General features: G+C 42.4%; 1 protein-coding gene across 3 annotated transcripts in view; it reads left to right on the forward strand.

Moving 5' to 3' along the window:
• DNAH8 (dynein axonemal heavy chain 8) overlaps positions 1 to 12,681 on the forward strand; it is a 146,196-nt gene that overhangs the window by 23,719 nt on the left and 109,796 nt on the right. For all 3 annotated transcript variants that reach the window (XM_083497165.1, XM_083497167.1, XM_083497166.1), the window contains 9 exons: positions 1,305 to 1,406; positions 2,199 to 2,345; positions 2,956 to 3,153; positions 3,900 to 3,976; positions 5,066 to 5,165; positions 7,189 to 7,308; positions 9,911 to 10,046; positions 11,097 to 11,284; positions 12,294 to 12,374. In XM_083497165.1, the coding sequence (XP_083353291.1) occupies positions 1,305 to 1,406; positions 2,199 to 2,345; positions 2,956 to 3,153; positions 3,900 to 3,976; positions 5,066 to 5,165; positions 7,189 to 7,308; positions 9,911 to 10,046; positions 11,097 to 11,284; positions 12,294 to 12,374 (1,149 nt within the window). The remainder of the gene's footprint in view (positions 1 to 1,304; positions 1,407 to 2,198; positions 2,346 to 2,955; positions 3,154 to 3,899; positions 3,977 to 5,065; positions 5,166 to 7,188; positions 7,309 to 9,910; positions 10,047 to 11,096; positions 11,285 to 12,293; positions 12,375 to 12,681) is intronic.

Consider the following 12,681-nt stretch of genomic DNA (forward strand, 5'->3'; position numbering starts at 1 on the left):
TATATGTCATGGAGAACTGTAAAGGAATAGCCAGCGTTCTTGTTTTCATTTTGAAAAGATACCTATCCATATTCTGTAAATAAAAAATATTATTTTGATACTACACTGCACTGAAATGTTAAAATGTTTCTTTGATTGCCCTTGGATCTTCTCGTCAAACTTGACATACTTTCCTGCCACACCAGTATGGCACACTGCACCCTTTGAGAACCACTGTCATAGACATATAGTATGCAGTCAGGGCTTTTTTTCAGCCAGAACTCACCGGAACTCAGTTCCAGCACCTCTCAGGTGGGTGCCATTGCCATGATAAGAAAACAAGGGAAGCATTTGTGGTACGTTCTGGCACTTCTTCTAGAACAGTGTTTCCCAACCAGTGTTCCACGGCACACTAGTGTGCCGTGAGACGTTGCCTGGTGTGCCGTGGGAGGGAGGCGGGCGAGTCGGGCGGCGAGAGGCGGGGCGGCAAGAGGCGGGGCGGCGGCGGCGAGGAGAGGCCGCCCAGTGCGGGGCTCTCGCCGTCTGCCTGCCTGGCTGCCTGCGTGGCGCTGACGTCACGGGGCTGTAACGTGCCCCACATAGGCACACGCGGGGCGGCGAGCGAGCGAGCTCCCACATCCCATCGCCGCTCGCTTCGGCCGGCCTACTGGGCTGTCGCAGGCGGAAGGCCTGCGCATGCGCGAGGTTTTCGCGCCTTCGGGATTCCCTTCACGCCTTCCTCCTCCCGGGTCCTTGAGAGCGCGGGAAGCGGCAGCGCGAGACCGGCGTTGAGCCTGGTAGGTATTGCGCTTGCCAAGGCAGTCATTTGGGAAATGAAAACTTGCAAAGCAAGCAACCAGTTCAATCTGAAGTACGTGTATGCTTAATATCCTGTATCTGAAACCTGTTCTGCCCGCTCCCCCACACTTGGTGCCATTTTCATCTACACATGCAGCAGAGTAAGTTGACCCAGAGTAGTACCAATTCAGATGGCAGATGGGAGAATGACAGTGCTGAATGCTTTCCCATGTAGAACAGTCCCTGCAAATAAAAACCTAACATATTTGGAAGAGGGATGCTAGCCTAACCATTACCTTCTATGCTGTTACTATTTTTTATTTTATTTTTTTACATAAGTAAAAAGTGACCTTTCCCCATCTGGCATGGTGGTGTGCCTCGAGATTTTTTTCATGAAACAAGTGTGCCTTTGCCCAAAAAAGGTTGGGAAACACTGTTCTAGAAAAATAGCACTGCATACAGTATATATTTTCCCTTCTATTCTAACAATTCTGACATAATGTTTTCTCTGTCTTTTTGTATGATAGGTTACAAATCAAATGGTAACAGCATGTAAGGCATATATTACTGATGGAGGTTTTAATCGTGTATGGGAACAGGATACTCCTATAGTAATTAAGAAAATTCAGGTTTGTGTGGCAACAGTGCATGATTTCAGTAGGCGTTACAACTGCTCCCTGCAGATGTTTTTCTGAAAGTGTGTGTGTGTACATATATTATAATGATTGTATTTTTGTTGTGCACTAAGACTCTGGTTTTCATTCTCAATAAGCTACTATAGTGTATTCTCATTACATCTATTAGTCCAATATGTATAGTATAATAATTTACATGCTCCTTTTATATTTGAAAAATTCTGATTGTTCTATCTTAGCAGATTTTGCTTCCTAATTAGGTCTCGGGGGATTTGTCTCAGTACAGCACTCTGTGGTTTGGTCTTTACACTAGGAAATGAAAAGAAATTAATTTTGAATTGTTACAAAATAGGAAGCATTTTGTCATCATTTCCCCTTAATTAGCGAGAAACGTTCAGCAGTCAGGGCAGGAGAGGGAAGAACATTCATCATATAAGCTAAAGAAACTTTCTCCACAAAACTCCCACTGCTTGCCCACGTGAGCAAAAATAAATTTAGGTCTCTTCACATTTCAGTAGATGACAACCATTAAAGCTATATGAAATATTAATTTTGCATATAAAAATGCAAAGACAAATTCTAATTGGGTAGTGCCACGTACACAGGAAAAACAACTGTAAATGGTAGGATTTTTTTCTTGCAATAATTGGAATATTGAATTGATTTATTGAATTTCTGTCCTGCCCACGCAGAGGGCTAAAGGGACAGCTTATAGCTGTAGGCAGCCTGCCTAATAAACCTTTCTTGCTTGCCTGCTGGTACTAATTGCTATCTATTTGTTCTTAGGACTGTATTTTTCTGTTTAAAGAGTATCAGAAGAGTTTTCATAAAACAAGAAAACAAATTTTGGAGACTTCAGGGGAGAAGACATTTGAAGTCTCTGAGATGTATATTTTTGGCAAATTTGAAGCTTTCTGCAAAAGGCTAGAAAAGGTAAGTGTGCTTCAAAAACCTGTTTTAAGAATAAAATACCATGTATGCTATCTTTCGATTTCAGCCTATTAACTAAAGGATCACGTTAACATAAGTCGAGGAGTTCATAAGGTGTTGTTGGTTATCTTCTTTGAGGGGGTTGGGAACTACCTGCTGTTGTCACAATCTAGAGTTAAAACCAATGCTCCCAGTTCTTTCAGGTACATTTTGTCCAACTGTAGTTTGGGCCAAACACACACTGGGGTGGTAAAATGATAACAGAGTTATATTACTTTAGACTGCGGTTGTGGGGTGTGTGGAAATCTCTTCAAAGAGATAACTTCATGTCAGTGAGAAGAGTTCTAACCTAGTATTTGTGACATGGTAATCCTACCAAGCCTTTGGCTTATTAATGTTATACAGCCTTTTAAATGTATTTGTGGGATGGAGGGGTATTACTTGGTTTTGTTTTTGTTTTCACTACTTATTTTGTGCTTCTAGCCTGCATTTTTATCTTATGAGCTGCCCTGATATCTTTGGATGAAGGGCAGTACAAAAATTTAATAAATCATAAAAATAAAAATTACAGGAGTCCATTATCTTTATAGTGAAAACAACCCCCCTATTTTAGATTACAGAGATGATAACCATAGTTCAAACCTTTTCTGCGCTGAGTATGTCCACCATTGAAGGAATTGATATTATGGCAATTAAGTTCAAAAACATCTACCAAAGCGTTCAAAAGAAAAAATACGATATTCTTGACCCACGGAAAACAGAGTTTGATGTGGATTTCGCAGATTTCATGACAAAAATTGAAAATTTAGAGGTAAGTAACATAACTACTGATCAAGTGATAGAAATTGTTGGTGTTTGTGAGATTTAAGTCATAGTGAGAGAATTGAATCTGATAAATTAACTTAAGTCCATTTATATCACCAGATCTACTTGGCATCTTATTGGATTATGAGTAATGTTGGATATCACCCATACACTTTTCATATTTAATTAAGATTCTGTCAGTTATATACATTTATAAATTCCAGTGTATCCTTACTTCCTAAATAGGAGTGGTCCTCTCAAGGAGCCAGCCATGCTTTTCTGGTTTGGGGGGCTTTCCCCCCTAAAGCATAATTTTTGCCTGCAAATACGGAGGGGTGCCCCTGACTGTCGCAACTGACTCCCTTCCTCCTCCCAAATCCCTGTTTGGGTGCCCTGTGTATTGGCGCAGAGGGCACCCACTTTATCTACCTCTTCTGTTTCGTTTAATCTGTTCTGTACTGCTTTTGTTTGGAATTGTTTTATTTGTTTAAGATTGTATGGTTATATTGCTGTAACCTGCCCTGAGACGTTATGGTGGGTGAGAAATCTTATGCATAAATAAAGGAAATAAATACTAATTATTTTGCCTCTTGTTATCTTTGTCGAAAACCTACAGTTAATTATTTAGGCTGCAGTCCTAAACACATCTACTGTACTTAGGGGTAACTCCAGCTGTCTTCAGTGGGCTTACTTGCAGATAAGTGGGATTCCAGCCTCAGTTGCTGCCATTAAATGTTTCATTTTTTTATTTAGGTCCAGATACAGACATTTATGGCTGGTTGTTTTGGACGAATCTTGTCTTCACAACATGCTCTCCAGCTCCTTCAGAGGTATGGCAAACATGTTTAGGAAATACTTTAAATTAGAGGAACTAGCAGGCTTTTTCAAACATGCAGTGCAGTCCAGACTGCACAGTTGGGTGATATTTAAGCATATGCAATTTTCGTAAGATCATGCTGTTTCTCCTGCATATCTTTCAAACAATACATTCCCTCTTCTCTAAAATACAGTTGAGCTATAAAAGAAAAGGTGTCATGTGCCAGCTTATTTCTCATTTCCTTTGTAGCACAGTTAATATCACCATCTGAAGCAAAGTAGATTATATTCTTGTGGCTTCTATTTACTAAGAAGGCTCCAGGACAATTATCACATAATAATTGGCTTGCTGGAGAATAATGTCACTGCAGGGTTGGGTGATCTTTAACGTGAGGAAGGTGCTTCCACTGGATGGATAGCCATGTAGTGGAAGCTGCTTCACATTGCAGCTAAACTGGTGATAACAATGTGGTTTGCTGTGGTAACCAGGTAAAGCTCAAAAGGGAAACGCACACCTCCAAATGCTTTGAGGGCACATGCTGGGCAGTCACAATTAGCTATGGCTCCCTGGCTTATCTTCATTTCAGATTTGGTGATGTGACTTTTCCCTTCACAGACATGCAGCAAGTGCCATTTTAACACTTTGGCCGCAGCAAACAGAATTACTATGTATTTTTAATCTTTGTTGGAAGCCGGCCAGAGTGGCTGGGGAAACCCAGACAGATGGGTGGGGTATAAATAATAAATTATTGTTGTTGTTGTTGTTGTTACTATTATTATTATTATTATTATTACTACTACTACTACTATTACTACTACATGAAATGTGCTGCCCTCTCCAACCTATCTAGTCACCTATGATTAGCAGAGGGGAATCATTTCTTCCTCATCTCTTTCTCACACAGCATAACTTCCATGATGCTGTAGACTTAAGTGATTAGGCACCCTGGGAAATTTATATTCAAGTTCAGTACATCCTTCTAAATAATACACAGAAGTGGTTTTCTTCATTCATTGCAGCCACAACATACAGTGTTAACAGTAACCTAATAGTAGGTTGACTAACCTTTCAGCGAAGACTGTTGACTGTTTAATCTCTTTAGGTTTCAGAAGCTGAATATGCCATGCCTTCAGCATGAAATCGCACACACAATCGGGCGTATTCTTCAGCATTACGTTGCAGAGCTTGAGGCAACTAAAAAGGTACTTACAATGCAATCCTTAGCATGCCTAATCAAAAGCAAGACTCATTCAGGTCCTTGGGAAATGTTACAAGTGGCCAGCGGGATGCGACTGGTGCTGTGGTCTAAACCATTGAGCCTCTTGGGCTTGCCGGTTGGAAAGTCGGCTGTTTGAATCCCTCTGACGGGGTGAGCTCCTGTTGCTCTGTCCCAGCTCCTGCCAACCTAGCAGTTTGAAAGCACGCCAGTGCAAGTAGATGAACAGGTACCACTGCGGTGCGCAGGAAGGTGCACTCTGGCACTCATCATGGTGTCCCGTGGCACCAGAAGTGATTTAGTCATGCTGGCCACATGACCTGGAAAGCTGTCTGTGGACAAACACCGGCTCCCTTGGCTTGAAAGCAAGATGAGCACTGCAACCCCATAGTTGCCTTTGACGGGACTTAACCGTCCACGGGTCCTTTACCTTTACCTTTTACAAGTGGCCAGCAGAGGACAGCAGCTGGCATGGTGCAGGGACAGTGGTAGGAGCATCAGACTGGCTCCACAGCTGTGCACTTACTATTCCACCGCGCACCTCCTTTTCACATTGGGAAGACAGGTAAGCAAAGTTTCCCTGTCCTGCCAGCTGCTACCACTGTCAAGTAAATGTGTTTTGGATTGCACTCTTAGTGCATTTACCTTGAGTAGAAACAGCCACCTTTACTAGTTAATTTAATCTGTTTTAGTTGTAGAGAATAATTTTATTTGATGGGGGCAAAATGTTAACAGCTGGAGTGTGACTTAGTATTCCCTGGGGTGTTGTTGGTGTTGTTGTTTTGAGGGTGTCATGGTTCTGGTGTGGTATTGTAATAGGAAGAGGGCCTTTATGACAGTTAAAATGGATATACATTCAAAAAATTGCTATATAGATAAAAAATACAAAAATATTAATAGTAGTGGATTGATTTACTTGACCTCCTGGTAGGTGAGTGACTGCTGCTTACCAGGAGGGTGAGGGCAGCAAGGTGCAAATGTACCAGCAGGAGCAGCAGATTGGCTAAGCTGGTGCGTCTGCATCTCACTGACCCTGCTGGCACCTTGCCCCACCATGTGGTGAGCTACTAATATTAAATATGACCATCTCCTGTAACAATAAACAGTTCCTTTTATTAAAACTTAAAAATAAGTTTAAAAGCTGATGATAAATCAGCTAAATTTTTTTAGCTGACCTATAGCCATAACAATGAAAGATCTAAAATACTTAATACAACAGGAGAAGCAGAGAAACACTATTTGTATATCTATGTTTTTTGGTAGCATTACAGACTAATTTTTATATTATCTTTGGAAATGCTGGATTATAGATTAATCAGCCTTAAACAGTTTCAGGATGGGGTATTGGAAGTTCTGCCTACAGGAACACAAACCTGCTCATGGTCTGCCATTGAGGTCAGATTGGCAGAAACTAGAAACAATCCCTTTTTAGTGGTGGCCATTGTTTATGGAACTTGCACTGAAAGGATGTACAGCTGGCCACATTAGTGCTAGCTTTTAAAAGGGCATCAAAAATCTCTTTTTTCAGATTTGGCTGAGCTCTTTTATTAAGAAAACTTTGACTTTTTTAGATTGTCACTTTTAGATTTTTCAATTTCAGCAGTTGAAAATGTATTGAACTTTCTGTTCCAGCTAAACGCTTTTTAAAATGACGCATTGCTAGTTTTGTTTTGCTGCTTTTAAAATCCGTTTTAGCTGTGAAAAGTTTCGGTTGTATTTCATTGTATTTTGTACTTTGCTATATTATTTTTGTAAGCTGCCTTGATAGGATATTGTCAGTTCCAAATAGCTACAGAGGCATGACACTTAGCTAAAGCAAGGGATGGAGAACCTGCGGCCCTCCAGATGTTGCTGGACTGCAATTCCTGCCATCCCTGACCATTGGCAATGTTTGCTGGGGTTGAGGGGGACTGGGATTCAACAGCACTTGGAGTGCTGCAGGTTTCCCAGCCCTGATGTAAAGTATTAGCAGAAGGCGTGTTTTAAATTGGACATTTTCTTTATTGCAGCTTTATCAGGCTCAAAAGGAGGATCCTCCCCTGGCTCGAAACATGCCCCCTGTAGCAGGAAAGATATTGTGGGTGAGGCAGCTGTTCAGGCGTATCAGTGAGCCAATCAACTATTTTTATGTAAGTTTCCGATTATCACCCACCTGAAAGTGACATAATCTGTAAACCATAGCCAGCAGCTCAATTACATTGTCTCGCCTCTCTGTGGTCCACTGGCAAGAATACTGCTTGTTAATATCACCTTACTTCCGATCTTCCAGAAAGTGCTGCTGAGTGTGGAATGATGTAGAAGAGTCTGCAGGTGGAGCTGTTTTGCTGAGTTTGAAAGCAATATTGAAAGCAACATCCCAGCTCACTAGTATCTAGTGCATATTTCCACAGTTGTTTGATTCTTGTTAGCCATAGCCCTAAAGGCCAGGTTGCTGTCCCTTTAAAATCTCTCTGTGTGTCTAGAAAACCCAAAGAAGCTGTCATTATTTCGCTGCAGAGATAAAGGTATCAGGTATCAGGTATCTCAAGAGGATTTTTTTCTTAATTTTTAAAAAACTGTATGAAGAGACATTATAACATCACCCCCTAACAGGAATGCTCATCTTCATTCCTGAAGAAGTATCCCATCTATCCTGGATACAAGAAATGATTAGAGCAGGAGTATATAACCCTCAGTTCAGTAATCTGCTGTGCTCCCCAAGACAACTTTTTCTGGCTCCACAACACCTCACCATTTTTTGGGGGGGGGGGGTGTTGATGCAGATATTGCCCTGGGCTGAGCAGATAAGTCAGTGGCTTGATGCACATGAAAATTACTCCCTCCCTGGTCATCACACTGATCATTTGAAGAGCAGTAAGGACGCGGGTAGCGCTGTGGGTAAAACCTCAGTGCCTAGGGCTTGCCGATCGTATGGTCGGCGGTTCGAATCCCCGCGGTGGGGTGAGCTCCTGTCTTTCGGTCCCAGCTCCTGCCCACCTAGCAGTTCGAAAGCACCCCTAAGTGCAAGTAGATAAATAGGTACCGCTTTATAGCGGGAAGGTAAACAGCGTTTCCATGTGCTGCGCTGGTGCTGGCTCGCCAGAGCAGCTTCGTCACGCGGGCCACGTGACCCAGAAGTGTCTCCTGACAGCGCTGGCCCCCGGCCTCTTAAGTGAGATGGGCGCACAACCCTAGAGTTGGACACGACTGGCCCGTACGGGCAGGGGTACCTTTACCTTTACCTTTTTAAGGAGCAAAAAAACCCCTCGGTTGATCTGAACGGATGTATGTTGTGTATGTGCATGTGAAAGTGAAAGTGAAAGAGTGGGGTGGCCATGCCCACATTTGGCCACACCCACCATTGGTATGCAGCCCCTGTGATGCTTGGGCTACCGTGTGTTACAGGCTTATTCACTCTTACCCCCTCTTACTAGCTACCGTGTGTTACAGGCTTATTCACTCTTACCCCCTCTTCATTTCCCACTTTCCTTTTCCAGTGGAGAGCCTAACTACATGTTGCTTTAGGTGTGTAGAGTGCAGCATCTGTGGTTTATAAACTTTCATTTTAAGTTTTCATCAAGATGACATCATATAGGGAAGGGGGGGGGTGTTAATTCTTTCCGCCTGTGATCGTGTCAAAAATCCTTCTTTGCAGTGGTTGGTTTAGAAAGAGAACTGTTACTGCCAACAGGATCTGTTTTTAAAGGCTAGTTGCCATGTGAGGCGTAATTTTCATCTGTATTGCAGCTGGGAAAGGAATGGATTATGCCTGATCGTGCACTGCAGTTCAGAATAAAACTACAGCTCATGCTTAGTATCACTGTGTGGTAAACATTTACCGTAATATAATGTGTAGTTAGGTCCTGGATCCATGACACCTGGAGACCCCTGAAGATGCTCGGTTCTCACTGGACTGTTTTGGAGCTTTTTCCTTTCCTTTCAGTTTACATATTTATATACTACAGTCATACCTCGGGATGAATATGCTTCAGGTTGAGCATTTTTGGGTTGCGCTCCGCGGCGACCCGGAAGTAACGGAACACGCCACTTCCAGGTTTCGCCGCTTGCGCATGCGCAGACACTCAAAATGACGCCATGCGCGGAAGCGGCGAAACGCGACACACGCAGATGTGTGTTCTGTTTGCTTCAGGATGTGAACAGGGCTCCTGAACGGATCCCATTCGCATCCAGAGGTACCACTGTGCTGTGTACCTGGCTGGGAAGAGGGGAAGTTCTCTAGGAATTCAATATTATCAATAAAAACTTTCATATAATAGTTTTCTTTATACCTTTTGGCCAGGATCCAAAAAGATGTTCCATGCGAGTGCAGGATTGAGCCACACATGCAGCCCAAGGTTTCATTAGCTTTCCCTCCAGCATTTCCGAACTGTCAAAAGAGATAAACTACTATGTGTTGTAAAAGTTGCTTATCTATTCAGCAGCAGGAACTGCTGAAGAGAAAGTGAACAAACCACAGACTGCTTATGCATTTCTCCTTCATGTATTTATTTGACTTTGGGCCGAGGCATATAAAAGCTGAATTATGATGCTGTCTGTAATTACACTGAAGGAGCACTGGTGCGCATTAACAGCATATGTGTAATATTGAAAGCCTTTTTTATCACATTATGCAAGATCATACAGTATGTCTGGGGGCGAAACAGATACCTTCTTCATTAATTTTATTTTTAATTAAAGGACACCGTCTTTCATACACTTACCTTTTTATTATGTATTTCAATATTTCAACAGAAAAATTCAGATATCTTGACAAGCGCAGAAGGTAAAGCAGTCGTTCGATTATTCAATAGAATTTCCTATGTATTGGTGGAGTTTGAGGTGCTCTTTCACACAGCTTGGATGAAGGAAATTTCACAGCTACAGTATGGTATGTTGCTTGAGCTGCAATGAATATTACTAAACTGGAGCCTCCCACCCTGCTGGCATTGCTCACCAGCCCTGTGTACTCCCCATCCCCTCACAGTTCCTTTAATCCCCATCCAGCCTGTCACCACCCCTACCTACCCACTATCCCCCCCCTCACTCCATTGCGAATCCATAATCCCTCACAGCTCACCTCAGACTCCCCCTCCATCATCCCCACACAGCTTGCCCTAGTCCCAAGACTGGTGCAGCCACTCCCAGGGGAGAGGGGAACGAAGAGGAGAAAGTCTTCAGCCCCCTCTGCCTTGCACTGCCACCAACAGAAGAACTGCACACTTCCTTCTTGCCATGGTGGGTGGTGGACAAAGGGGGGCAAGACTTCCTCTCTTTGTCATGGTAGCACCCACAACAGCAGTGGGGGGGGCATGAAGGATCGCCTCTTCCCATATGAACCTACTTGGTCCCTGAGATTATCTTCTGAGGCCCTCCTTCGTGTGCCTCCTCCTTAAGAGGTTTGGAGGATGGCAACACGAGAACAGGCCTTCTTTGCAGTGGCTCCCCATCTGTGGAATGCTCTCCTCAGGGAAGTTCGCCTGGCGCCTTCATTATACACCTTTAGGTGCCAGGCAAAAATGTTCCTTTTTAACCAGGCCTTTGCTTGATCTTATTGACGTCCAACACCCTTTTAGAATGTGGCTTGTTGGGGGTTATTGGATTACTGCTTTTGGTTTGATGTTATATGTTGTGGTCTTGTTGTGAACCACCCTCAGACCTCCAGGTATAAATTGAATAAATAACAATAAATAATGAAGGCTTGCGGGGGCCACTTACACTGCCTGCCTGTTCACTTGTTCTGCTGAACCACCTGCCCATTTGCCCACTCACTGGCTTCCCCCACTGTTGTCACACTGCATAGGCGACCACCCAAACTGCCGCACAAAGACTTTATCCTTGCACTTGCTAGCTTGGCTCTTGGCAACATCATGACTTTGTGTGATAGAAAAATGGACCTAAAACTCTATGATGTCTTCCCCAAACCCCAATTTAATTTCAGCATTGCAGGTTACACTCTTGGTTCGTCATCCTGAAACTGGAAAGCTTTTGGTTAATTTTGACCCCAAGATTTTAGAGATTGTTCGAGAGACAAAATGCATGATAAAAATGGGACTAGATGTGCCCGAAGAGGCAAAGAGGATAGTTAAGATTGAAAGCCATGTTAAGGCAAACAAATTAAGCTTGGAGGTAGGTAAACAGTGATGATATATATTCTTTTCTAAATAATGTGCAATTTTGGTTGGATTTTGGCATCATGTCAGCCTGTTTTCCTTGGGTGTCAGGCCATCAGGTAGGTGGGTAGGTTGGCAGTTGGTGCCACCTAATGCCCAAGGCAGGAAATGTTCCAGAGCCAAGGTATACATGGCTGCGTGACTACTGTTCTGAAATCTATTTCTGAATCAGTTTCTTTATGTCTCCAACTAAGAAACACAATTGCCTAGATAACGGAAAAATAGGCATGATGATTTAGATGTGTGAATGTACCTCTTTGTCTCTTAAAAATCATAGCTTTTTTATTTTTAGGGGTGGTGACTATAGAGAGACTTTAAAAATTAAAGATAGAGCCTGGTTGTCATGTCTATTTTGACTCTAAGCCAATAGGGCAAGGCTGACTGAAATGTGTCTTATAGAGAACACCTGCAGCCCAATTCTTAATCTTATGTGTGGTTCTGTGGTGGAATACTGGCTATGGGGAGAGAAGCTTCATGTCTGAAGTTTTAAGTGAGAAAGTGTAAAATGTCCTATTTGCAGATTCTTTGAATCATCAGAGGTCAGAGCTCTTTGTCTGAGGAGAAATATCTTTCTTAATACTTGTGATACTCCTGTCAGTAAAGCCACCAAGCACATGGCACTCAGTAAATCCTCACCTATTTTTTTTTCTTTGAATGGCTTGTGCTTTCAAATAGCATACACAGGAACATTAGGAAGAACTTCCTAACAGGACATACATGCTGTTCAATAGTGCAACAGGCAGCCACGGACAGTAGCCGATAATTATTTATTAGAGGTTTTTAAGCAGAGGATGAGACATATCAGGATTTGTTGTATCGGCAGAAAGTTGAACCAAACATCTCTTTGAAGTACCTTCTAACTCTTCCAAAATTTGGCTGGGGGCTTTGGGATATTCTACTGCGCAGTCACATTGTAAATTCTGTTAAAATTCATTAAGCTATTGAATATTTGTTTTAAATCTCAGAATATTCTACACTGCTATGAAAATTTGTGTCAAGAAGTACCCACTGTCTTTGTCAATTTGATGGCACCCAAAATGAAGAAGGTGAGTTGTGGCTGGTAGCATAGAAGGCATGTAGGATAGCAGTAGGTAGAGCCCATTTCTTCTCGTTTTGACCTATCCTCCTCTCTGTTGAGTTCTTCAAAGGTGCCATTAAGACTGTACAAATCCAGGACTTTATACTAATCCACAGGGGATCTGTTGCAGATTTTGATTTGAAAAATATATATAGATATTGTAGAATTAGACAAAAGGAGAGAATAGAGAAACTAAAGATGATTCCATGTTTGTGAGCTTAAGAATAAATTTATTAGGATTGGAGAAAATGTTTATGATTATTATATTTAACTTT

This window comes from Podarcis liolepis, assembly GCF_965112155.1.
Source record: "Podarcis liolepis genome assembly, chromosome: 3".
In the NCBI taxonomy this organism is placed as follows: Eukaryota; Metazoa; Chordata; class Lepidosauria; order Squamata; family Lacertidae; genus Podarcis; species Podarcis liolepis.